The sequence below is a fragment of the Orcinus orca genome, chromosome 7 (assembly GCF_937001465.1).
Source record: "Orcinus orca chromosome 7, mOrcOrc1.1, whole genome shotgun sequence".
In the NCBI taxonomy this organism is placed as follows: Eukaryota; Metazoa; Chordata; class Mammalia; order Artiodactyla; family Delphinidae; genus Orcinus; species Orcinus orca.
The window spans coordinates 82,457,721-82,485,710 of record NC_064565.1 but is presented as its reverse complement, the minus strand read 5'-3'; the positions used below and the strand labels follow the sequence as shown (position 1 = coordinate 82,485,710).

Here is a 27,990-nt window from a genome sequence, read left to right as displayed (position 1 = left end):
ATCCTTTTTTTTTTTAACATCTACAGCATCTTGTTTGCTTTTTCATTTCCTTTATTCCTCCTCTTTTTCCTCCCTTGATTAAACTTGCCCAAGGTTTGTCTAATTAGTCATCTTGAGAAACCAGCTTTTGTTTGCTGATCTTTCCTTTTATATGTATAGTTTCAATTTCATTCATTTCAGTTCTTATTTTTATTTCCTCCCTTTTATTTCTTCATTATTCATTCATTTCTAATTTAGATTCATAATATCATGTCCTCCTTATATTCTGGTATAAGCATTTAACACAATAAGTTTACCTCTCAGTAACATTTGAGCTGCATCTCATAAGGTTTGTTATGTATTATTTTCATTGTTCAATTCTAAAGATTTCTAAATTTTATCATGATTTTCTTTGACTCATGAAGTTTTAGAAATGTTTTAAAACTTCTATATGGATTTTTCCTAGCTTTCTTTTTATTATAAATTTCTAACTTAGTTGCTTTGTAGTCAAAGTTATCTCTGAGATATAGTTGATAATAAACTGCACATATGTAAAATGTATAATTTAATAAGTTGTGGTATATGTTAACACCCATGACACCATCACCACAGTCAAGATAGTGAAATTATCCATCACTCATAAGATTTCTCATGTTCCTTTTTAATCTCTTTGACCAGGCTTCAAATAGATCAGGCTGAATAACAGAATTTTTTTTTTCTCTTTAAACTCTGTTTTAATGGGTCCCAAAATTCTGTAACAGATTTTCAATAGGTTGTTTCCATTACAGAGTATTGATTTTAGAAATAATAACTTAAAACTGCCACACACATACGCACAAAAAAAAAAATGGTCCACAACACATTCTCCTTTTCTTCTGAAGGTTTTACAATGCATCTGTATCATTAATCAGCCTTTCACTTAAATGGCCAATTGACACAATCAGTTCTGAGACCATCCCCCACCACTGACTAAGACAGAGTGGCAGGTATAGGGATGATATTCATTTAGCCTTCTGAGCTTCCTGAGCAGGCAGGTGACCCTGCAAGCACCAACCACCTTCTTGTCCACTTCTTTGGTGACACTCACAGAAACCATCTGTCTCATGTCACCAATAGGAAGACGACTCAGAGGAGGATAGTCAGAGAAGTTCTCAACACGTGTGGGCTTGCCAGGAACCATATCAATGATGGCAGGATCATCAGATTTCAAGACTTGGGGACCATATTCCATCTGTTTCCTAGAACGACAGCTAATCTTCTCCTTCAGCTCAGCAAACCTGCAAGCAATTGAGCTGTGGGACAGTCCAGCACTGATTTGGCCTGGGTGGTTCAGGTGATCACCTGGGCTGTGAAGTCAGCTGCTTCCATTGTGGGCCATGTTTGCTGTCACCAGCCTCATTGCCACAATGAACATCTTTGACAGGCATGTTCTTGACATTGATAAATGTGGACATCTAGAAGTCCACACTGTCCCCAGGAAGAGCTTCACTCAAAGCTTCGTGGTGCATTTCAACAGACTGACTTCAGGTGAAATGCCGACTGGAGCAAAAGTGACCACCACACTGGGTTTGAGAATACCAGTCTCTTTGAATACTTCACCCAGTCAAGGATTGGTATCATATAGATGACTGTGAGGATAATGTTGTGTACAAGTAACAAAAATCTAACTTAAAATAGGTAAAGCAATAGGGAAATTTTACTATCTTAACAAGGAGTCCTGAGGAAGGGTGCCTCTAGGGCTACTGAATTCAGCAGCTCAGTGACATCACCAAGCTGTTGGGACTTTTATATCCTTCTAACCTTGCATCTTTTAGGCTAGCTCCCTTCCTGGTTACAGGATGGCTGCCTCTTATCCCAGTTCAGATGCAGACATAAACAAGCCCAGCAGATGAAGAGCTCGTTTCATTCTTGTGTGCCCTTTTAAAGAGTGAGGAATAGGGGCAGGACAGGAATAAAGATGCAGACGTAGAGAATGGACTTGAGGACATGGGGGGAGGGGGAGGGTAAGCTGGGATGAAGTGAGACAGTGGCATGGACATATATACACTACCAAAGGTAAAATAGATAGCTAGTGGGAAGCAGCCGCATAGCACAGGGAGACCAGCTCGGTGCTTTGTGACCACCTAGAGGGGTGGGATAGGGAGGGTGGGAGGGAGACACAAGAGGGAGGAGATATGGGAACATATGTATATGTATACCTGATTCACTTTGTTATGAAGCAGAAACTAACACACCATTGTAAAGCAATTATACTCCAATAAAGATGTTAAAAAAAAAAAAAAAGTGAGGAAGTGTCCCCAGCAGACTTCCCCTCATCTCATCATAGCCAGAATTGTGTCACAAGCCCTTGTCACATGCCAATCTAAGATAAGAAATACACCCCATCCCCTTCCTTCACAGAGTTGGAACTGGGACTGGCCTCCCTGAAGGATAGGGCTATGTGGAAGAGAAAAGACAGTTCCCAAGGAAAGAAGGAAAGTATTACAGGTAGCAACGAAAGCTATCTGCTACATGAAGCCATCCAAAAGACATAATAAAAAGAGGAGCCATTTTTTGAAAAGCAAAAATATCCCCAACAACTCCAACCCTTAGAACACCATAGCCCGCTTGTGTATCCCTGGGGAGTGCACTTATGTAATGGAACCACATCAGTGCTCGTTTTCTTACAGGATTAAGGGGCAGGTGTAGGGGGCAAAGGTGTGCATTCCTCTAAAAGTTTATAGCATATAAACTAGCCTTGAAGCCTTGACCCAGAGTGTTCCCTCGTGATACAGTCAGCCCTCCTTATCTGTGGGTTCCGCATCCGCGGATTCAACCAACCTTGCTGACTGTAAGGGACTTGAGAGCATCACAGATTTTGGTATCCTCGGGGTGACCTGCAACCAATTCCTGGTGCATTTTGGGAGAGGACTGCATATTTAAGAGAAATGATTAAACTGATCATTTCCCAACTACTATAAGTACACCCTCTAACAGAAGAGAACTAAAATTAGTCATTTGTTGTATTGAACTTAAAACTATTCTCTTCCCAATTTAATAATCTTTATTGAGTTTACAGGTAATTTTTAAAATTGCATTTCATACTATCAGCTGGTTTCAGCTTTTCATCACAAATTAAAGGACAGAAACCCTTTGCTTCACTTGAACACTTCTAGCCCAGTACTATGAATACAAGATACTGAATAATATTGCAATTGAAAACTAATTAATTCACTCAGGAAACCTCCTGATTTATTGTTCTCCTCCTCTAGTAACCACTGGAGGGAATACTCAAGGATTAAACATTTCCATAAAGACAATTTATATCCTTATATGTTTGCCTACAAATTACCAGCCACAGGATGAAACGGTTTCCATGGTAAATGGGGAGGATCATTGTGGTAGTTTATTATCTTGGCTTTGTTCCTAAGATTCAGATTTCAAAAGGCTATACACAGTAGTGGAGAGGTAATTGCGACGGGCACAAAAGTAGCAGAGATGGATGCAAGGTTGCCCAAAACAAATGCCTGCTACATTTTCCACGTGCCATGGTACTGTGCTAAGTCCTTGTACGTGTATTAACAATTTTATCTTTCCACAACCTCACTGGGTTGGTCCTATATTATTCTAACTTTACAGGTGAGGGAAATATCTGTAAAATACCTGTAATAGGGGGTCGTAAAGGTTAAGAAACTTGCCCAAAGACACACTGCTAGAAAGTGACCCAGTCCTAGTCTGTCTGACTCAAGAGTTTACACTCTTAACTACTGCATTAAGAGACCAAATGGTAGACAAGGTCTACCTGGATTTAAATATTTTCGGTCCCTTACTATAGTTCTTGCTTTGGGCCTTCCTTTTAAAGCATTAAAAAAAAAACTGCAACCAATCACTAATATTCTATACCTCTTTAATTCTAGAGCCATGGTTCTTATAGTGTGGTCCCCAAACCAATAGCATCTGGCATCACCTGGGAACTTGTTAGAAATGCAAATGTTCAGTTCCTAACGGAGATCTACTAAAGGAAAAGCTCTGGGTGTGGGCATAGCAATCTCTATTTTAACAAGCCTTCCAGAGGATCCTGGTGCACACAAACGTTGGAGCACTGTTCTAGAGAAAGCATATAGACGTTGTTTAGGCCTCCTTTCTCCTACAGAGGGTGACAACAGCTCACAGGTTGAGGGGGGCTGAGGTCCGTGCTCAGTTTCTCTCTCTAGTCCTGTTTTGTCCCACAGTCTCTTCTCTGTGGAGCTCTTCTGCCGACAGATTATCGTGCCTTAAAGTTGCGTGGTCCTTGTCGTCTGCTTGTTGCTGGGGGTTCACAGACTTCAGTAGAAAGCTACTGCTACACTTCCTTCTTTTTCTTCAGATTTTATGTCGCTTTCTACTTTTCACTTCTGTTATCTTCATTTCCCCCTTTCCTCTATTTTTCTTTTCAGATTTTTCCTGAGCACATTGCATTCTTCATGACACACTATCCTAACCTGCCTCCTTTCCCTTTCCTGTTCTTTTTCATAGTAAGATGTACTCTTAATTACTCCTTCGGAAGCTATCATTTTGACAGCAAAGTCCTGGCTTCTTGGTGGTGCCAAAAGGAAGACACTTCCATTTGTAAGCGATTCTAAAACATCCTGAAACTATCTTTCGATACTTTCTCTTTCCTGAGAAAAAGAATCATTTGATTTCTCACTAAACTGAAAATGCTTGGAGGACAGGATTCATGTCTAATTCACACCAGTTACCCATTGCTATGAAAAGTGATAATCCTCCAAGGCAATCACTCCCTTTAAAAAATTGTGGTAAAATACATACAACATAAAATTTACTATCTTAACCTTTTTTTTGGTAACCATTTTTTAATGTACAGTTCAGTAGCATTAAATACATTCACATTGTCATGCAACCATCACCACCATTCATCTCCAGAACTCTTTTCATCTTGAAAAACTGAAACTCTGTACTCATTACAGAGTACTCTTCCCCCCTCCCAACCCCTGGTAACCACATTCTGCTTTCTACTGCTATGAATTTGACTACTCTAGAACGTCATGTAAGTGGAATCATATGGTATTAATCTTTTTGTGACTGGCTTCTTTCATTTCACACAATGTCTTCAAGGTTCGTCTATGTTGTAGCAGGTGTCAGAATTTCTTTACTTTTTAAGGCTGAATAATATTCCATTGTAGAAACACATATATTGTGTACACACACACCATATTTTGTTTATCCATTCATCTGTCAGTGGACACTTGGGTTGCTTCCACTTTTCGTTACTGTGAATAATGCTTACATGAACATGGGTGTACAGATATGTTTGGGGACCATCACCCACTTTTACACATGATATCAGCACCATTAATCCATGAGTGCTCCCTATATTTACGATGGACAGGTAGATATGGATGAGGAAGGGTAAAAGGCAGGCCCATAGGGGCATATCTAGGGCCTCCAAGGCATGCTGGCATCTGACCACACTGCGAGTCTCTATAATCAACTTAACTATATTTTCAGTTCCCGTGCTCTTGTTTCTCTGCCAGAACCCCCCAGGAATCATCTTCGTTTTGTTCCTTAGACTCTGGTTCTCTCCTTTTCTTCTATTCAGACTTGGAGCCTCTGGTCGTTGTCTTGGTTCCTTGACTCTGTTCTGTTCCTCACTCTGCTTTTACTGATTACACTTTGGCCACTTGTCACCTCCTCAGTTTCTGACCTCAGTCTTGCCCCTACTTTTTGGATTCTTTTCACGAACTGCTTGAAGGGACCCATCTCAGCACCAGTTGTGAGAAAAGAGGATCCGTTATCTTCCATCCGGCTAGGCATCAGGGTAAGTCAGGAGCACTGGAGTAGGAGATGTTGGGCTAGACTGAGCAGACACGGGTACCAGTACATACCTGTCCGCCTAAAGCTCATGGCATGTGACCCACCCACAAGACACAGGAAAAGATAGACTGAAAATCAGGCTAACCCCTCCCAGACAGTCTGCTGGCTCTGGCTCTGTTCAAAGAACTAAATGGGTGTTAGTCACGCGGACCCTCTCAGAGGAGAGTTCCTAGAGGCTTTTTAATGTGACTCTTTGAATTGAGGGTTTTAAGAACAGCAGAGCCAGGGACCCTTTCTGTGTACCTATCTCGACACTGGCCTCTTTTGACATCCAGCGAAGTGAGCCTGGGATCTTCCCATGTGTTTCATTTCTTGGGGTCTTTGAAGCAGGGCTTTAGCAGCTGGCAACTGCCCAGCAGAGAGGGCTTAAGAAGCATAACAGCAGCTGTAGGTTTGCAGTAAGCCTTGCAGTAGCAGAGGGAAAAAGTGTCCACACAGCTTTAGGAAGAGCCACTAAACAGAAAAACAGACACATGCTGGACAGCTGCCCTGGACCATAGGTGTGATAGGGGTCCAAAATCAACTGTCCACAGAAACTCTGTGCCTTCACTTGGGGAAATGTGCTTCCCTTGGGGAGACTCCCTAGCTCCTAAAAGATAGTGCATCTTTCTGCTGCCTGTAAGTAAAGTGTACTCGTTTTTCCTTTTAAGGACTTCCCACCTTCTTTTTTTTTTTTTTTTTTTTTGGTTCTGTACGCGGGCCTCTCCCATTGCGGAGCACAGGCTCCGGACGCGCAGGCTCAGTGGCCATGGCTCACGGGCCCAGCTGCTCCGCAGCATGTGGGATCTTCCCGGACCGGGGCACGAACCCGCGCCCCCTGCATCAGCAGGCGGACTCCCAACCACTGCGCCACCAGGGAAGCCCCCACCTTCTTTTATTAAGTTTCTATTTCTGAATGTCAGTGTGGTGTCATACGTCATGTTAGCCTCTTTGACAGATAGAAAGATGGTGGTCCTTATGTTCTGTTAGTTGTGTACCATTAGTCTTTCTTTTTTATTTTTCCTTTTGGTGCCAGGAAAGTCTCTTTGACTTTACTGGGGCTAGTACTAGTTTTTCTAAATAGCCAAGTGTTATGAAGCTCATAGTAATACTAGTTACATTTTTTTTGAGTGCCTATTACATATCAGGCACTTTACACAGATATTTGTAATCTTCCCAGCAATCCCCAGAGTAGAATTATTCTTCCTATTTTTCAGATGAGGAAACTGAGGCTCAAAAAAATTAATTTCCCAAGTCATAGAAATTGTGAGTCAGAGATAAAAACGGAAACAGGCCTCCTTACATTAAGCTATTAGTTGAGAAAAGTTCGTTTTGAAGTTTGGACTCCTTAGAAACTCCCTCTGCTGCTTATCAGGTCATAAGTAATTTAGCATTAAAAAGCTAACTAATCAAGGAAAACAAGATACCCATAACAATTCTTCCTAGAAATGTCAGTTTGCTTCCAGCATCATCTCCCATTTACTGAGATTATCTTAAACAGGAGTTTGTCCCTCAAGTTCAATAGAAACCCTCTGCTCACCCTGTTTTTACCATAAAAAATATTTAAACGTGATTTTTTATCTCGGTAGTCTATCACCAGGACTAGGAGGGGGTATGCATTAAGAATTTTGTAGATGAGACACTCATGGTAAGAAAGGCAACAGTAGAACTTTGTGCAGGCTTAGGTTTCTAATACTGCTCTATAAATGACCTAGCGTATGAGTGGCTATTACTTTGGTCTCTATCCCTCTAAGAGGAAACTTAAGAGTCATAAAAACAAATGGTATTTATTTTGCCTTAAAGTTCCTTAGAGAGATTTCTTATATCCATATATGTTTGAATACACTTCATAAAATATATTAGGTAGTTATTTAAAATGGATCTATTAATAAGATTAGTCATAATACTATATCAAACAGCGTCACAATATTTCATATATATATGCATGGTGATATTGAATAGAGAGAACTCTGGTTAAATTGACGCACATTTAGCTAAAGTTCAAATAACACTTAACACCTAAGTTTGTCTGCTATCTCACCATTAATCACAGTTCTTGACCAATGTCTAATGAGTTTGGAAAATCAGAAAATCTGCATTGGCCAATGTTAATATTCACAGGTATAGAATATTGAATCTGGAATATTGAATTGGAAACTTCTAGCCCAGGGATCAGCAAACTATGGCCAAGAGGCCAAATTTGGCCCACTGCCTGTGTTTATAAATAAAGTTTTATTAGAACACAGCTATACTTATTCATTTACCTATATTGTCTATAGGCCCATTCATGTTACAACAGAAGAGTTGAGTAGTTGTGACAGAGACTTTACAGCCCACAAGGCTGAAAATATTATCTGGCCTTTTACAGAAAGTTTGCTGACTCCTGATTTAGTCCATCCTCCTCAATATACAGATGAGGACACATTTCCAGATCCTTTGCTAATATTTCTATAGGTCTTATCAAGTTCCATACTTTGCTTAAATATATGAACATGTCCTTTAGCCAAAACTCACCATCTTTTCCTATGTGCCTTACTGTTCTCAAGATAAGTACATGTTTGTTTCACATGTTGGTACTGTATTCTCTTTTAATATAAAGACTTTTATGTTAGCTAAGGTAAATTTCTGGATTAATATTTTATTCTCCAAGTCTTTTTCAAAAACTTTTTCAAATATTAAGAGTTGTTTTACAAAAAGTAGTGTACTTTGGCTATTAGCATTTACAATTAAAATGTGTTTGAATACCACAAATTCTGCATTTCATAGTAAAAGACCCAAATGTGGCTAAAACCTTTATTTAAAATATAGGGTATTAGTAAATAAATAAAAAATATTTCTTCAAAAACACTTATGGAAGAATACCTCCAATTACTAGGCCCTGTACTGAGCGTAGGTATTAAAAATGATCAAGACCCTTGTATAGGCCATGCCTTTGGAAAGCTGGAATCCTTTGGGGGAAATAGACATATAAGTAGAAAACTGATGTAAGGAAGCCCCCAAACAATGATATGAATCATTCGTTCCCATTAGAGCTATTATCTGAATTTCAGTATTCATTATCTGAAAATATTAATATGCCATCTAAAGCCTCTTAAACTGTACTTCCATTAAAGCAAATTTCTATTGTGCACTTCACCCCAAAGAGAATCCTCTGGCTTTAACTACATTTTTTTTTGGTTTTTTTTTTTTTTTGGTTTTTTTTTTGCGATACGCGGACCTCTCACTGTTGTGGCCTCTCGCGTTGCGGAGCACAGGCTTCGGACGCGCAGGCTCAGCGGCCATGGCTCACGGGCCCAGCCACTCCGCGGCATGTGGGATCTTCCCGGACCGGGGCACGAACCCGTGTCCCCTGCATCGGCAGGCGGACTCTCAACCACTGCGCCACCAGGGAAGCCCTTTAACTACATTTTTAAATAGAGGAATATTGCTTTTTATTCCCCCAGCTTTATTGAGATATAATTAACACATAACGCTGTGTAAATTTAAGATGCAAAATGTGTTGATTCGAGAGGAATACTGCTTTTATAAAACACATAGCACCACTAGGTAAGATGACAATGCTAAATCAAAATTTTGTTATCTATAGCTATCTGTATTGTTCCAGATCATGATTTTTATCCACAGTAGATACAAATATGTAGAACAAAGAACAATGTTATAATGGTATTTTGCTCTGTTGAATGGAAACCCAATTATTTCCCCCTTGACTCCTATCATTTTTTTAATCCTGTCCTCTCTCTCTTTCTTATTTCTTTAAATAAAACATTTCATCCTAGAAGTCTTTATCCTTTTCCTAGAAATTTTCATTACTTACTTATATTATTCCCACGAAATGTTAAATCTGAGATCAACAATTTAAACATTTGACAGTTTTGATGCAAAAACATATTGTTATTCAGCAAATGTACATAGTACTTTATATTCAAAAGGTATTCTTCATCCTTGTGAATGAGTTTAACTCTCTAGGAGAAAACCAACATGTAACCCAAGAGATTAAATTTTTTGCCTGCTTTTAATAGCAAGAGACGCACAAACAGAATCAAGAATCTGAATTCCAAGGCTGAGTTTATGTTGCCTTTCCTTCTGCAGCAATGGAGACTGAACTGGTGAAAAAAGGGTAATCAGGTTGAAAATCCTTACTTTGTTTTTGATGATCTATTCTCTGTTTCCTTGGAAACAGAGCTGGCAGCCACAGAGTTGCTGGCATTATGTTTTCTTTTTAAGCTTTGAAGCATCAAAGAAGAAGGTGAGGTTTTATGACTGTAATTCATAGAATCTGAGTTATTGTCAAGTAAATTAAAAACAGGGCTTCCCTGGTGGCGCAGTGGTTGAGAGTTCTGCCTGCCAATGCAGGGGACACGGGTTCGTGCCCCGATCGGGGAAGATCCCACATGCCGCTGAGCCTGCGCGTCCGGAAAAAAAAACACACAAAAAACCCACATTCATCTTTTTGGGGCTTCCCTGGTGGCGCAGTGGTTGAGAGTACGCCTGTCAATGCAGGGTACACGGGTTCGTGCCCCGGTCCGGGAAGATCCCACATGCCGCGGAGTGGCTGGGCCCGTGAGCCATGGCTGCTGAGCCTGCGCGTCTGGAGCCTGTGCTCCGCAACGTGAGAGGCCACGACAGTGAGAGGCCTGTGTACCGAAAAAACAAACAAACAAAAAATACAAATATTATTGAATGCCTATTACATATAAGGTACTAGGAGGTAAAAACTAACACGTTTGAGAAAAAGTTTTAAACCAATTGAGGGGAATAAATCTTAGTTTCTAAGAGCCAATCTATTATATACATATTTTTTAAGAAAAAGAGGAAATAAAGCCTATTTAAAAACCTATAGTGTGAGTGTAGTACATTGAGATCAGTATAATTTATTGAAATTAATTTTAGAAAGAAAATAGATTCCCACACCAAACAGCATGATTCTTTCTTTCTGTATTCAAAACTAGATAATACGGGGGTGGTTACCATGTGTTGAGAGGACAGTTTTTGCCTCCTGTAAATAAAACAGACAAAAGCCCAGGGGAGCTTAAGCAAATCTAAAATGTTTCCTAAAAAACTGATATATTAATGAATTTATTAAATATTTCAGTCGACGGGTAATTGTCAAATAATTATAATATGGTCATTTCCTTTATGAAAGTTGCATTAATTTAAGTTTAAAAAGCCATACCTTTAAAAGCCCTGACTGAGATGAGAAGGCAAGAGTTACAGGCAATAGTTGCAGGGAGGATTTTTCTTTTTATTTTAATAAGAGCTAATGCAAATCAAAACCACAAAGAGATATCACATCTGTCAGAATGGCTATTATCAAAAAGACAACAAACAAGTATTGGTGAGGTTGTGGTACTGTTGGTAGGAATGTAAATTGGTGCAACCACTATGGAAAACAGTATAGAGGTTCCTCAAAAAATAAAAATAGAACCACCCTATGATCTGGCAATTCCACTCCTGGGTATTTATCCAAAGAAAACAAAAACACGAATTCAAAAAGTTATTTGTACCCCTATGATCATTGCACCATTATTTACAGTAGCCAAGATATGGAAGCAACCCAAGTTCCCATCAATAGATGAATGGATAAAGAAGTTGTGGTACACACACACACACACACACACACACACATATGTGTGTGTGTATGTGTGTATATATATATGTATATATACACACACACATGTGTGTGTATGTGTGTGTGTTTATATATATATATATATATGTAATGGAATATTACTCAACCATAAAAAAGAATGAAATCTTGCCATTTGCAACAACATGGATGGACCCAGAGGTATTAGGCTAAGTGAAATAAGTCAGACAGAGAAAGACAAATACTGTATGATTTCATTCATATGGAATCTAAAAAAGCAAAACAAATGAACAAACATAACAAAACACAGAACCACAAATACAGAGAACAAACAAGTGGTTGCCAGAGGGGAGGTGGGGTGCAAGGATAAGAGAAATAGGTGAGGGAGATTAAGAGGTACAAACTTCCAGTTACAAAATAAATAAGCCACAGGTATGAAATGTACAGTGTAGGGAATATAGTCAATAATAACATAATGTCTTTGTATGGTAGAGATGGTAACTAGACTTATCGTGGTGATCATTTTGAAATGTATAGAAATATCAAATCACTATGTTGTACATCAGGAACTAACATAGTGTTGTAGATCAATTATACTTCAAAAACAAACGCACAGAAGAAGAGACCAGATTTGTGGTTACCAGAGGCTGGGGTACAGGAAAGGGGAATTGGACAAAAGTAGTCCAAAGGTATAAACTTCCAGTTATAAATAAGTACTAGCGATATAACATACAACATGATAAATATAATGAACACTGCTGTATGTTACCTATGAAAGTTGTTAAGAGAGTAAATCCTAAAAGTTCTCATCACAAGGAAAAACACTTTTTTCTATTTAATTTTGTATCTATATGAGATGATGGATGTTCACTAAACTTATTGTGGAAATCATTTCATGATATATGTAATTATGGGGTGCACCTTAAACTTAAAACTGCTGTGTCAATTATATCTCAATAAAACTGGAAGAAAAAATAAAATTAATAAGATCTAAGCATACTTATATGTTTCAGGGGAGAGAGAAAAGAATTAGAGAGATTGACAGAGACTTTAACCTGATAGAACGAATTTCCTGAAGAGAAAGGAAGGAATGGGAACTAAAACACAACTAGAGGGATTTGCTTTTGATGTCCTCTAACGACATCGTAATAATATTAATGCTTCCTATGTGCCAAGCATTGTTCCAAGCACTTCAGATGTATTAACTGAATTAGGACTGGATGGAGATAATGAACCTGGAAATGAAGAGTTGAAAGAATGTGCACCTGAAAATCAAAATTATCACTGTGAATATGAATATGAAGATAAAATTATGTACTGATAATCTGCTAAAAGAGAAAGAAAAGATGGTGTAGGCAGCCTAAAAAGAGGTGGTTTGAGGACTAGGAGAGGGAGTTGACCAGAAACATATAAAAGTATTTCTGAACAGTAATTCAAGTGACTGTGTCATTTTCTCCAGCAGTGCTCAGATACACTGGTGTCAGAGCTCAGAGCCAGACTATATTGACCCAGGGTTGGACGTTTATAAGCAGAGTAGGATTGAAAGACAAGGGTTCAGGAAGTCGACAGCACTGGCAGAGGGTGGTTAAGTGATGCTCTGGGTTAGGTTAGACATGAAATGAAGTGAAGCCAGGAGGGGGATAATAATAGGAAAAAAGAAAGTAAAAAGGTAGTGATAGAACAATTACAAACATAGAGTCCATTGAGTCTCTCTCCTACTCCTTTCTGAGTGTACCATCAAGGCAGCAGGTTACCACAACTCATGAAAGCCACCAGAACAGTAAGCTCTGTCATCTTCAGGTTCAGGGGTTTCTCCACGGAGCAGAGTCCTCGGGAAGGATAAAATCCTTGCTTCTCAAAGTGCACTTGACTGACCAGCATCACTAACATCACTCAGGAGATGGTCAGAAATGCAGAATCTTGGGTTCCACTCCCAAACTGAATCAGAATCTGCTTTTTAAAACAGAATCTCCAAGTGACTCATATGTACATTAAGTTTAAGAAACACTGGGATAAACAGATGAGAGTGTAGCTTCACCCTTGGTTTATTTGTGCTGAGCGTGATACGCTAGGGGAAACAAGGCGCAAACATCCTGCCTGTGATGTTCTTGAGATCCCAGACTATTGAGTATTCCCTTTTTAATGTATAATTTAAATCCTTTCTCAAATGACTCCTGATGCCCTGCACAAACTCCTCCCTAATTCCACCCTGGACCCCAGGTGCTCTCATATCTGAACATCACAGTATCCTATGAGATAAACTATAAGCTTCCTTTTATTTTTAAAATTATTTGATTTTATGTATCAGCCAAATTTCCTGTGCACAGAAAAATTACTAGAAAATCAGCCCAAGGGAAATGAAATTCAGTCAGTGCCAAAAATAATCCTCAGAAGAATTCGGCAGTTAGCTACACACACGCACACACCCCATCTGCTGTTGGGTCAGCTTTAGAGGGTGCTACCGTGTCTTTCTAACTCCTAACAGACACTGTTTTGAAGCTGCTATATGTGATTGTGAATGGTTTTTGAGCTGCTTTTTACCCCCTTTTTGTGCAACACCAAACCGAAATTCATCTAAATGAATTAAGTCACTTGAGGGAGTCTGAGTGGAAGCTTGAGCGAATTTGCCTCCACATGTTAATGTGGAACCAATTTCCAAAGAGGTGGAGGAGATTCTGAGGAGTAAGGCAAGTCAGCGATAAACGGATCACGCAGTACCTATCGGGAGCATCAGTGTTAATGAAAAATTTGGTAACGTTAAAGACTAACGATGCTTTTTGTGATTCAGGCTTTCATCTTATACCAAGACCAGAGTCTCGTCGACCTGCTGGTGGTTTTTAAAGAGTCCGTGCTTTTAAGCGCTGTTACCTACTGGGCCGGCGTCGGCGGTCAAAGAGGGGAAGGAAAATGCCATTTGTTCCCTGTTTAAGCTAACTGGTCCAGAGAGCTGTGAATGTGCTCCACCACCGCTGGGAGAACCGAAATCGCGGAGGCCTGAGGCGTTTCAAAATGGAACGGTTAGGGTTTTTAAGCTGCGCAGGAGAGGTGTTCGCGACGTGACAGCTGATGGTCTCCGGGCTCTGATGTCCCCCCTCCCGGTTGGCTCACCATCATTAATCGCCTCCTCGTCTCCAGGTTAGCGCCCCCGACGCCCACCCCCAGCCCCTCCCACTACTCGCTTGCAGGACCCCGCGCTCCGCCCATCCTTCGCTAGTACCCCCCCGCCCCCCCTTCTTCTTCCTTCCCTCCAGCCAGCCTCTCATTGCCCTTCCCTCCCCTTTCTCCTTTTCCTTTTCCTCGCGCCCTTCCCTCTCTCTCCTCACCCTCCAACCCAGCCCACTTCGGTTTCTCCCTTCTCGGCCCTCTCATTCGCGCTCCCCCAGCAAACGCCGCCTCCCTCTCTGCAGGCGGGAGGCGAGCAGAGAGGCTACGCGCAGGCGCACTGCGCGGCGAGCCCGCGGGCTGGCCGGGCGTCCGCGCACGCGCGCGTGCTTGGACTTAGCTCCCAGGCTGGCAGCCGGGCGTTCTTCGGCTCCCTGAGTCAGGGCTAGGGATCCCGCGGCGGCGGCGGCACCATGTTCCTCCACTCCGTCAATCTCTGGAACCTGGCGTTTTATGCCCTCATGGTCTTCATGGCGACCCTGGGGCTGTGGGACGTTTTCTTCGGATTTGAGGAAAACAAGTGTAGTATGAGCTACATGTTTGAGTATCCGGAGTATCAGGTGAGCTTTCGCCCTCCCTTCGCTGGGCGCTCCGAGGCTCGGGCCCCTCCAGCCTGGCCCTTCTGTGTGTTTCCCCTGCGTCGGCTCCCCGCGCCTCTCCTGCCCCCTTAGCCCAATCTTGTCCCCGCTTGCTTCGACCCGGAAGACTCCGCAGCCCCCCGCGGCCCCTTTCTCCTGCCCTTTCTCCTGCCCTGTCCTCTCTCACGGTGACCCCACCGGGCATGCTTCCCGCCCCCCTCGAGGTTGCTGCCCTGTTCCTTCGCGGTCCCAAATCCCAAGCACAGGCTCATCAGAAGGGCCGGGCCCAACGCCCCTCATCCCCAGAGATTCAGCTCCAGTCCCTCTCCCCAAACCCAGACCCCATCCTCCCCGCCTCCCTGCCTTAACAGGTGCCCCGGGCACTCCTTTGCTTCCCACGCGCCGAAATTCTTCCCCTCCCGCCCAGGTGTTTGCGCGTCAGCTCTCGCTTTTCTAGAAAGGAACCGAGCTTCTGCAGAGCGTGTACTGGCTACACAGTTCCCAGGGTTGCCTTAGAGACTTAAGGGGTTTACGTCTGAAAGGCTAACCTGATGAGTAAATAAATGGGGAACTAGCGCAGTTCTCTCCTGTGAAGGTTTTGCGGAGCCCTCTTGTTTTCTAGGTCGTGGGTCGGTTCGTGTGCATGCATCCTGGTTGATGCGTGTCGCCCCTTACCAGTTGCATACAAAATCTATTTCATGGTGTTATTTTTGTTTTCTCAACTGTGTTTGCAATTGAAGAGAGACCCGGCCCTTCTTTCTCTTCCTGTCTCCGCCCCCACCTCTTTCGTTCCATTTTGGATATTTTCAGTCACAGTTGCTTTATCAGTTCAGCATAGTAGACGCTAGAATTTCATTCATGACCAGCTGTAAAAAGAGATGGTGACAAATTGCACAACCGTCCAAAGAAATTTCTTCCGAATCATTCTTTTCTTTATAAATGCATCTCCTAATTATGGAATATGTATTGTAATGATAACTCCCTACCTTAGAAGTTTGTGTACTATAATACATATTGATACAATGCATTTAAAACCATAGCAGATTTATTCTTTGAGGTGAAGGATGCATATCCTGATTGTTTCCGTGTACAGGTCATTATGAAGGAGCATATTATTTGATTATCCCGCTGTTATTTAGATCTTAAAACTACTTAAGGTTTAAATTGCTGAACAGCATCCTTTCCCATGGGCAAAATTCGAATTTAGATTTCATTTGTTTTGAGATCTTTACCTTGGTTTTGCATCAGTGCTTATGAGGAAGTGGAAGAATTTGATATCAGATGCTATTGAAGGAGCACATTTTAACATGTTACAGTTGTCTCTTAATTTCTAAATGAATATGCTGGTTTATGTTTATCAGAGGCCACATATAGTTAAATATATGGGCTTTTAGTTTAGATTTTTAAAAAGACTGAAAATAGAGCCCTTATAATCGCCTTTCATTTTTCTATGGTTTAATAATTAGGAAACTCCCAATAGATTGAAGTAGGTCATTTTAGTTTTGTACTGCATTGAAGAGTTTGGTTAAAATAAAATCATTTTGGAACAATACAGTACTAATTCCCGTTTATTTTTGGATTACCCACAATTATTGAAACTATTTTAATATTTGCAGTAGTAGAAATCACTTAGTGTTGGGAACAAAGCATATGGACCTCACAGATACATTTCGTGCCTCATAAAATTGACTGGAAAGACACAGAAAATTAGTGTAGCTAATGCAAAAGAGCTATTTGGGTTTTTTGGTGTTGTTAGGTAGTCTTATTTAGTTAATTTTGCTGTTTTGAGGTTTTACACTTCTGTGAATAATATGTTAGCACAGTAATATTACAGTGGCAGGAGTTTTTGATACACATTTTCAGTAAATTTTTATTTTTATGATGTAAAAAGTGTTTATTCACTACAGTATTTGTCTTTGACTCTTAGTCTTTTTATTGTGCACACTAGGTTGAGTTATTTGACAAATACAGTTAAAAACTGCCTACAGAAATGATTCATTTTGAATATAATGTGAGCTTTCTGGATAATTGGGGTCAGCCAATTAAGAACCAATGGTTTGTTAAAAGTGTTCTAAACATGTTTTTTATATTGCTTTTAATTATATTTTATAGTAAGCTCTAATTGTTCACAGGTTGGTATTCAGCATATGGGATGTCCTGGTTGTTGGGTTTTCTTCTCTTTCTTGATGCTTTTCTTCTTTTTTACTGCTCGTTTGCATATTCTTTAGCAGAATTTTAGAGGCACTTGAAAGGTTAGTTGAAACATGCTCAATTTTATTCTCCATTTTAAAAATAAAATGTGGGACAGGAATTTGAAACTCTGAAAAAATTGTTTGAATTTTAAATTGTTTGAGTATCTTTATTACTCCTCTACCTTTAGTTTTCCTAGACTCACTTATTCAGAGTTAATTGAACATCTCACACACCTACCAGGCAAAATACACACTATCCTTTAAAGCTTCTTGCCTTATTATGACAGCAAGGCAGAGCTTGTATTTGGTAGCAAACAGTTTTAGGCAAATTGTAGAATTCGATAAGAAAACATCTGTGCTGTGTTTTTTCATGCAACAGTTTGTTTGGCTCTCTTTAGATATGTGACCTGACAATTGCCCTCTGAAAGGAAATGTTGATATTGGGAAATATGACTCATATATTTTGTTATTAAGTATGATGTTTATTTAGCATATAATTTATTTCATGACTTCTCTGTGTAGATATATTCTAGATCCTGGGTATGGTTGAGAGGGAATTAGAGATGAATCACACCTTGTGCCTTTAAATTTATGTTTTTAAAATATAATGGGGGGAGACAGGAGTGAAATGGATAAGTAAAATATAATGTGTTAAATGTTATAATTTCACTGTAAGAGAGTGTGTACGAGGCTCTTCACAGAAGAGAGCAGCCGTGTTCGTCTTGGGTAGTCAAAGGCTATCGAGAAGAGGTTGTGCACTGGGCAGTGGAGGGTATGTATACAGTTCACAAGGTGCAGAAACAAGAAAACTGCAGGAATAAAGAACAGCATTTGTGAAGGTGGGTATACCAGGATACATTCCATAAGTAGTATTTATAGTATGTTATCATTTATATAAAAAGGAGAAATAACCTAAAACAAATTTGCCTGTATTTGTATATATGTAAAATATTGGTATTTCTGGAAGCACAAACATTGCTAACATTGGTTACCTTCTGGGTAAGGAACCAGATAGCTAACGAACCAGGGGTAGGAGAGCCTTTTCAGTATATACTCTGCTGAATCTTGAATTTTGGAACATATTAAAAAATCTAAAATGTGGCATGTATAAATTATAAGGAAATAGGTAAGAATAATTAGAGTGAGGTTTTAAAGAACCTCTCTCTTAAGTGTTTATCATCTGTGTATGCAGTGAGGAAACACATAAGGTGTATGTCTTAACAAGGTTATTTCTTGACAGCAGTATGGACTATGGATTGTTTAATTTTTGGGAAGGAGGGTTCTCATTTAAAATAATATAAAATAATTTAAAATATATTGGAGTCCTGTTACTATAAATGTGTTTTTTTAAAACCCTTTGACCCTCTTCTGTATCTTTCATCATTATCCTTTTCGTATGCCTACATCTTTTCTGTCCTCAATCTAGTCAATAGCTTTACGGTGGTGTGTTAGTGTCTGCTTTATAACAAAGTGAATCAGTTATACATATACATATGTCCCCATATCTCTTCCCTCTTGCGTCTCCCTCCCTCCCACCCTCCCTATCCCAACCCTCTAGGTGGTCACAAAGCACCGACTTGATCTCCCTGTGCTATGCTGCTCATTCCCACTAGCTATCTATTTGACATTTGGTAGTGTATATATGTCCATGCCACTCTCTCACTTTGTCCCAGCTTACCATTCCCCCTCCGCATATCCTCAAGTTCATTCTCTAGTATGTCTGTGTCTTTATTACTGTCTTACTGCTTCAGGTTCTTCATGACATTTTTTTTCTCTTAGATTCCATATATATGTGTTAGCATACGGTATTTGTCTTTCTCTTTCTGACTTACTTCACTCTGTATGACAGGCTCTAGGTCCATCCACCTCACTACAAACAACTCAATTTCATTTCTTTTTATGGCTGAGTAATTTTCCATTGTATATATGTGCCACATCTTCTTTATCCATTCATCCGATGATAGACACTTAGGTTGTTTCCATCTTCTGGTTATTGTAAATAGAGCTGAAATGAACATTTTGGCACATGACTCTTTCTGAATTATGGTTTTCTCAGGGTATATGCCCAGTAGTGGATTGCTGGGTCATATGGTAGTTCTATCTGCAGTTTTTTAAGGAACCTCCATACTGTTCTCTATAGTGGCTGTACCAATTCACATTCCCACCAACAGTGCAAGAGTGTTCCCTTTTCCCACACCCTCTCCAGCATTTACTGTTTCTAGATTTTTGATGATGGACATTCTGACCGGTGTGAGATGATACCTCATTGTAGTTTTGATTTGCATTTCTCTAATGATTAGTGATGCTGAGATCCTTTCATGTGTTTGTTGGCAATCTGTATATCTTCTTTGGAGAAATGTCTATTTAGGTCTTCTGCCCATTTTTGGATTGGGTAGTTTGTTTTTTTGTTACTGAGCTGCATGAGCTGCTTGTAAATTTTGGAGATTAATCCTGTCAGTTGCTTCATTTGCAAATATTCTCTCCCATTCTGAGGATTGTCTTTTGGTCTTGTTTATGGTTTTCTTTGCTGTGCAAAAGCTTTGAAGTTTCATTAGGTCCCATTTGTTTGTTTTTGTTTTTATTTCCATTTCTCTAGGAAGTGGGTCAAAAAGGATATTGCTGTGATTTATGTCATAGAGTGTTCTGCCTATGTTTTCCTCTAAGACTTTGATAGTTTCTGGCCTTACATTTAGGTCTTAAACCATTTTGAGCTTATTTTTGTGTATGTTGTTAGGGATTGTTCTAATCTCATACTTTTACATGTACCTGTCTAGTTTTCCCAGCACCACTTATTGAAGAGGCTGTCCTTTCTCTACTGTACATTTGTGCCTCATTTATCAAAGATAAGGTGGCCATATGTGTGTGGGTTTATCTCTGGGCTTTCTATCCTGTTCCATTGATCTATATTTCTGTTTTTGTGCCAGTACCATACTGTCTTGATTACTGTAGCTTTGTAGTATAGCCTGAAGTCAGGGAGCCTGATTCCTCCAGCTCCGTTTTTCGTTCTCAAGATTGCTTTGGTTATTCTGAGTCTTTTATGTTTCCATACAAATTGTGAAATTTTTTGCTCTAGTTCTGTGAAAAATGCCAGCGATAGTTTCATAGGGATTGCATTGAATCTGTAGATTGCTTTGGGTAGTAGAGTCATTTTCACAATGTTGATTCTTCCTATCCAAGAACATGGTATATCTCTCCATCTATTTGTATCATCTTTAATTTCTTTCATCAGTGTCTTATAAATTTCTGCATACAGGTCTTTTGTCTCCTTAGGTAGGTTTATTCCTAGATATTTTATTCTTTTTGTTGCAGTGGTAAATGGGAGTGTTTTCTTGATTTCACTTTCAGATTTTTCATCATTAATGTATAGGAATGCCAGAGATTTCTGTGCATTAATTTTGTATCCTGCTACTTTACCAAATTCATTGATTAGCTCTAGTAGTTTTCTGGTAGCATCTTTAGGATTCTCTATGTATAGTATCATGTCATCTGCAAACAGTGACAGCTTTACTTCTTCTTTTCCCATTTGCATTCCTTTTATTTCCTTTTCTTCTCTGAATGCTGTGGCTAAAATTTCCAAAACTATGTTAAATAAGAGTGGTGAGAGTGGGCAACCTTGTCTTGTTCCTGATCTTAGAGGAAATGCTTTCAGTTTTTCACCATTGAGGATGTTGTTGGCTGTGGGTTTGTCATATATGGCCTTTATTATGTTGAGGAAAGTTCCCTCTGTGCCTACTTTCTGCAGGGTTTTTATCATAAATGAGTGTTGAATTTTGTCGAAAGCTTTCTCTGCATCTATTGAGATGACCATATGGTTTTTCTCCTTCAGATTGTTAATATGTTGTATCACATTGATTGATTTGCATATATTGAAGAATCCTTGCATTCCTGGAAAACCCCACCTGATCATGGTGTATGATCCTCTTAATGTGCTGTTGGATTCTGTTTGCTAGTATTTCGTTGAGGATTTTTGCATCTATGTTCATCAGTAATATTGGCCTGTAGTTTTCTTTCTTTGTGACATCCTTGTCTGGTTCTGGTATCAGGGTGATGGTGGCCTCGTAGAATGAGTTTGGGATTGTTCCTCCCTCTGCTATATTTTGGAAGAGTTTGAGAAGGATAGGTGTTAGCTCTTCTCTAAATGTTTGATAGAATTCATCTGTGAAGCCATCTGGTCCTGGGCTTTTGTTTGTTGGAAGATTTTTAATCACAGTTTCAATTTCAGTGCTTGTGATTGGTCTGTTCATATGTTCTATTTCTTCCTGATTCAGTCTTGGCAGGTTGTGCATTTCTAAGAATTTGTGCATTTCTTCCAGGTTGTCCATTTTATTGGCATAGAGTTGCTTGTAGTAATCTCTCATGATCTTTTGTATTTCTGCAGTGTCAGTTGTTACTTCTCCTTTTTCATTTCTAATTCGATTGATTTGAGTCTTCTCCCTTTTTTTCCTGACGAGTCTGGCTAATGGTTTATCAATTTTGTTTATCTTCTCAAAGAACCAGCTTTTAGTTTTATTGATCTTTGCTATTGTTTCCCTCATTTCTTTTTCATTTATTTCTGATCTGATCTTTATGATTTCTTTCCTTCTGCTAACTTTGGGGTTTTTTTGTTCTTCTTTCTCTAATTGCTTTAGGTGCAAAGTTAGGTTGTTTATTTGAGATGTTTCCTGTTTGTTAAGGTAGGATTGTATTGCTATATACTTCCCTCATAGAACTGCTTTTGCTGCATGCCATAGGTTTTGGGTCGTCGTGTCTCCATTGTCATTTGTTTCTAGGTATTTTTTGATTTCCTCTTTGATATCTTCAATGATCGCTTCATTATTAAGTAGTGTATTGTTTATCCTCTATGTGTTTGTATTTTTTACAGATCTTTTCCTGTAATTGATACCTAGTCTCATAGCATTGTGGTCAGAAAAGATACTTGATACAATTTCAGTTTTCTTAAATTTACCAAGGCTTGATTTGTGACCCAAGATATGATCTATCCTGGAGAATGTTCCATGAGCACTCGAGAAAAATGTGTATTCTGTTGTTTTTGGATGGAATGTCCTATAAATATCAATTAAGACCATCTTGTGTAATGTATCATTAAAGCTTGTGTTTCTTTATTTATTTTCATTTTGGATGATCTATCCATTGGTGAAAGTGGGGTGTTAAAGTCCCCTACTATGAATGTGTTACTGTCGATTTCCCCTTTAGTATTTGCCTTATGTATTGAGGTGCTCCTATGTTGGGTGCATAAATATTTACAATTGTTATATCTTCTTCTTGGATCAATCCGTTGATCGTTATGTGTGTCCTTCTTTGTCTCTTCTAATAGTCTTTATTTTAAAGTCTATTTTGTCTGATATGAGAATTGCTACTCCAGCTCTCTTTTGATTTCCATTTGCATGGAGTATCTTTTTCCATTCCCTCACTTTCAGTCTGTATGTGTCTCTAGGTCTGAAGTGGGTGTCTTGTAGACAGCATATATATGGGTCTTGTTTTTGTATCCATTCAGCCAGTTTGTGTCTTTTGGTGGGAGCATTTAATCCATTTACATTTAAGGTAATTATCGATATATATGTTCCAATTCCCATTTTCTTAATTGTTTTGTTTGTTATTGTATGTCTTTTCCTTCTCTTGTGCTTCTTGCCTAGAGAAGGTCCTTTAGCATTTGTTGTAAAGCTAGTTTGGTGGTGTTGAACTCTCTCAGCTTTTGCTTGTCTGTAAAGGTTTTAATTTCTCCATCAAATCTGAATGAGATCCTTGCTGGGTAGAGTAATCTTGGTTGTAGGTTTTTCTCCTTCATCACTTTAAATATGTCCTGCCAGTCCCTTCTGGCTTGCACAGTTTCTGCTGAAAGATCAGCTGTTAACCTTACGGGGATTCCCTTGTGTGTTATTTGTTGTTTTCCCCTTGCTGCTTTTAATATGTTTTCTTTGTATTTAATTTTTGACAGTTTGATTAATATGTGTCTTGGCGTGTTTCTTCTTGGATTTACGCTGTATGGGACTCTCTGTGCTTCCTGGACTTGATTAACTATTTCCTTTCCCATATTAGGGAAGTTTTCAACTATAATCTCTTAAAATATTTTCTCAGTCCCTTTCTTTTTCTCTTCCTGTTCTCAAACCCCTATGATTCGAATGTTGGTGCATTTAATGTTGTCCCAGAGGTCTCTGAGACTGTCCTCAGTTCTTTTCATTCTTTTTTCTTTATTCTGCTCTGCAGTAGTTATTTCCTCTCTTTTATCTTCCAGGTCACTTATCCATTCTTCTGCCTCAGTTATTCTGCTGTTGATCCCATCTAGAGTATTTTTCATTTCATTTATTGTGTTGTTCATTGCTGCTTGTTTCCTCTTTAGTTCTTCTAGGTCCTTGTTAAATGTTTCTTGCATTTTCTCTATTCTACTTCCAAGATTTTGGATCATCTTTACTATCATTATTCTGATTTTTTTTTCAGGCAGACTGCCTATTTCCTCTTCATTTGTTAGGTCTGGTTGGTTTTTATCTTGCTCCTTCATCTGCTGTGTGTTTTCCTGTCTTCTCATTTTGCTTATCTTACTGTGTTTGGGGTCTCCTTTTTGCACGCTGCAGGTTCGTAGTTCCCGTTGTTTTTTGTGTCTGTCCCCAGTAGCTAAAGTTGGTTCAGTGGGTTGTGTAGGCTTCCTGGTGGAGGGGACTAGTGCCTGTGTTCTGGTGCATGAGGCTGGATCTTGTCTTTCAGGTGGGCAGGTCCACGTCTGGTGGTGTGTTTGGGGGTGTCTGTGGACTTATTATGATTTTAGGCAGCCTCTTTGCTAATGGGTGGGGTTGTGTTCCTGTCTTGCTAGTTTTTTGGCATAGGGTATCCAGCACTGTAGCTTGCTGGTCGTTGAGTGAAGCTGGGTGTTGGTGTTGAGATGGAGATCCTTGGGAGACTTTTGCCGTTTGATATTACGTGGAGCTGGGAGGTCCTTTGTGGACCAGTGTCGTGAAGTTGGCTCTCCCACCTCAGAGGCACAGCACTGACTCCTGGCTGCAGCACCAGTATCCTTTCATCCACAGGGCTCAGAATAAAAGGGAGAAGAAGTAGAAAGAGTGGAAGGGAGGAAGGGAGGAAGGAAGAAGATAAAATAAAATAAAGTAAGATAAAAGAAAATAAAGTGATTAAAATAAAAAATAATTATTTAGAAAAAAAATTTTTTAAGAAGTAAAAAAAAAAAAAACTGAAAAGAACGGATGGATAGAACCCTAGGACAAATGGTGAACGCAAAGCTATACAGGCAGAATCTCACCCAGAAGCATACACATACACACTCACAAAAAGAGGAAAAGGGGAAAAAATCATAAATCTTGCTCTCAAAGTCCACCTCCTCAATTTGGGATGATTCGTTGTCTATTCATGTATTCCACAGATGCAGGTACATCAAGTTGATTGTGGAGCTTTAATCCGCTGCTCCTGAGGCTGCTGGGAGAGATTTCCCTTTCTCTTTTTTGTTCGCACAGTTCCCGGGGCTCAGCTTTGGATTTGGCCCCGCCTCTGCGTGTAGGTCGCCAGAGAGCGTCTGTTCTTCACTCAGACAGGATGGGGTTAAAGGAGCCGCTGATTCGGGGGCTCTGGCTCACTCAGGCCGGGGGCAGGGAGGGGTACGGATGTGGGGCGAGCCTGCGGCGGCAGAGACCGCCCTGACGTTGCACCAGCCTGAGGCGCACCGTGCGTTCTCCTGGGGAAGTTGTCCCTGCAGGGACCCTGGCAGTGGCGGGCTGCACATGCTCCCCAGAAGGGAGGTGTGGATAGTGACCTGTGCTCGCACACAGGCTTCTTGGTGGTGGCAGCAGTAGCCTTAGCGTCTCATGCCCGTCTCTGGGGTCCGCGCTGTTAGCCGCGGCTCGCACCCGTCTCCGGAGCTCCTTTAAGCAGCACTCTTAATCCCCTCTCCTTGCGCACCAGGAAACAGAGGGAAGAAAAAGTCTCTTGCCTCTTCTGCAGGTACAGACTTTTTCCCGGACTCCCTCCCGGCTAGCCGTGGTGCACTAACCCCTTCAGGCTGTGTTCACGCCGCCAGTCCTCTCCCTGCGCTCAGACCAAAGCCCGAGCCTCAGCTCCCAGCCCTGCCCACCCTGGCGGGTGAGCAGACAAGCCTCTCAGGCTGGTGAGTGCTGGTCGGCACGGATCCTTTGTGCGGGAATCTCTCCGCTTTGCCCTCCGCACCCCTGTTGCTGTGCTCTCTTCCGCGGCACCAAAGCTTCTTCCCCCCTCTGCCACCCGCAGTCTCCGCCCTCGAAGGGGCTTCCTAGCCCCTTCCTACCTTTCCTCCTTCACAACTCCCTCCCACTGGTGCAGGTCCCACCCCTCTTCTTTTGTCTCTGTTTATTCTTTTTTCTTTTGCCCTACCCAGGTACGTGGGGAGTTTCTTGCCTTTTGGGAGGTCTGAGGTCTTCTGCCAGCGTTCAGTAGGTGTTCTGTATGAGTTGTTCCACGTGTAGATGTATTTCTGATGTATCTGTGGGGATGAAGGTGATCTCCGCGTCTTACTCTTCCGCCATCTTCCCCGCCGTCTGATGCCTTCATATTTTTAAATGTACAGTGTCTCACTATGAAATTGCCTTTATAATAGTAGGTTATGAAATATATCAAGTAATATTCTTTTGCTTTTCTGTCTCCAGAGAATTAAATATTTCTTTTTCTATATATTTGATAGTTCCTGTTCTTCTGAGTTAATTTTCAAGTAGTTCAAAACTTTTTTAGTTACTGTCCTAAAAAGAATAGTGATCTAATACGCATGTACTGCTATATCAAATGGTGTACTAAATTGAGAGGAGTTAAGATAACTGTTCCCTTTTTCTCTCATCTTTTCTTTTTGCTTAATTTGTACCTAAAGAAACAAAATATTACATCTATTTTTTGATTATTTACTATGCATAATTAATATTGGGACTAATTTGAATCTAAGTCCATGTACACATATAAAGCAAATAGTGGGGTTGGTATCTCTGTATTTTGAATATTTGAGGAGATAAAGTTGCTAGTATCTTAAACAATAAGGTCACAATCTCTAAAGATGTTTTCATGGTGTTAGTGGCACAGATTGTTTATGGTACTATCCTCAAAGGAATATTCAGGAATTTGCATGAATGATCAGAATTATGCTTTTTCTAGAACAGTGATTTTTTTCAGTAGTCATTATCCATTTACAATTTTCAAAATTCATTCAGTAGTTAAAATTTTTACCAAGCACGTGTACATTACTGCTAGATCATTAAATCTATTGATGTGTACTTAAATAAAATCTACTCTTCAATGTAACTGGTTTCATTTTTAACAGTCTCCATCCCTTCGGGGGAAAAAAGGAGAAGAACTTATACTTTACTCCCACTTTTATAGATGCCTACCTTTTGGGGATGACATTAAGACTTCGTTTGTATTTTGCTGAAAGAAATGTTATGTGAATTACTGCCTCATTTGGTATACAGTAATATGAATTGCAGAGTAGTTTTAGGCTTGCTGATAAACCATGCACCAAGTCCATGAAAACTGAAACAGATGCTAATTCACTGGAATGTTCATGGTGAGAAGAGTGTACATGTCTCAACCAAGACATGGCTGTAAGGTTCAGATTAATTTGTTAAGCACATTGTAGGTCAAGCATATTAAGTTGAGAGGTCAGAAAGCTGCATTATAAAACAAACTTACTTTCCTTTGAATGATGTAACAGCTTGGAGTATATAGTTAGGCCTGAGTGAAAGGAGAGAGACATTACAAAACAGTTTAAAATAGCAAAAAAGAATTCATTTGATAATGGAAAGCTTTTATCATTTCTAAGTATAATTGATAACTGATACTAAATTAAATGCATTTTCAGTTATGTTAACATGGAACTTGCTGACATAAACCAGTGTTTTTCTCTTGCCAGTAGCTATTCTGAGTAATTTGTATTTATTAGAATTTCAAGTAGTCCCATTTTATGCTTTCTTGAAGACTACATGGTTTAAAGCTCAGATAACTCAAGACTGAGTCTTCATATGTGTAAACTAAAAGTAGAACTTGTGCATTAAGTGTAGTTTTATCATCAGTAATATTTTTATATTGTACTATTTCAAATTCAGAATTGGGTACGGTGAGACTGAATTGTATTAGTAAAACTGATTAAAGTGAAGTTGCTTTTTTTTTCTATAGAAAATAGAACTTCCAAAGAAACTGGCAAAACGCTATCCTGCATATGAATTATATCTTTATGGAGAAGGATCCTATGCTGAAGAACACAAAGTTCTCCCTTTAACGGGTATTCCTGTTCTCTTTCTTCCCGGTAATGCTGGAAGTTATAAGCAAGGTAAGTCTCAAAAGTAAATTTTGAACGCTGTGAAATTCAATTGAAGAATTTATCAGACATGTACTCTGTGTTAGGTATTAACGCTAGGTATACTGGGAGACACAAATATATGACATTTTGTCTGAGAGAAGCACATGTGAGAAGTACACAAAAAAGAATAGCTGCAAGCCACTTTGCAAAGAGTAAGTAGGAGAAGATAAGATGGAGCGGAATGATAAATAGATGACATAGGGATTCAGGAATCAGCAGAAGAAAGAGGTTTATGTTAGAAGTGGAGGGTACAGAAAACAGAACCTAAAGCATTGATTAGAGAAGTAAGTCAGTGGTTTATGTTATTGCTGCACAAGAGAGGAGACTGGTTTCTTTGTTTTGGAG

At 39.8% G+C, this 27,990-nt stretch overlaps 1 protein-coding gene and 1 pseudogene across 1 annotated transcript in view; one reads left to right on the top strand and one right to left on the bottom strand.

Annotated features, from left to right (window-relative positions):
- Window positions 1-980: 980 nt before the first annotated feature.
- On the bottom strand, window positions 981-13,288 carry LOC101279736 (elongation factor 1-alpha 1-like; annotated as a pseudogene).
- Window positions 13,289-14,835: 1,547 nt separating this feature from the next.
- Window positions 14,836-27,990, top strand: part of PGAP1 (post-GPI attachment to proteins inositol deacylase 1) — a 74,605-nt gene continuing 61,450 nt past the window's right edge. Inside the window, exons 1-2 of the mRNA XM_004276957.3 lie at window positions 14,836-15,120; window positions 27,462-27,615. Coding sequence (XP_004277005.1) covers window positions 14,974-15,120; window positions 27,462-27,615 — 301 coding nt within the window. The 5' untranslated portion in view covers window positions 14,836-14,973. The remainder of the gene's footprint in view (window positions 15,121-27,461; window positions 27,616-27,990) is intronic.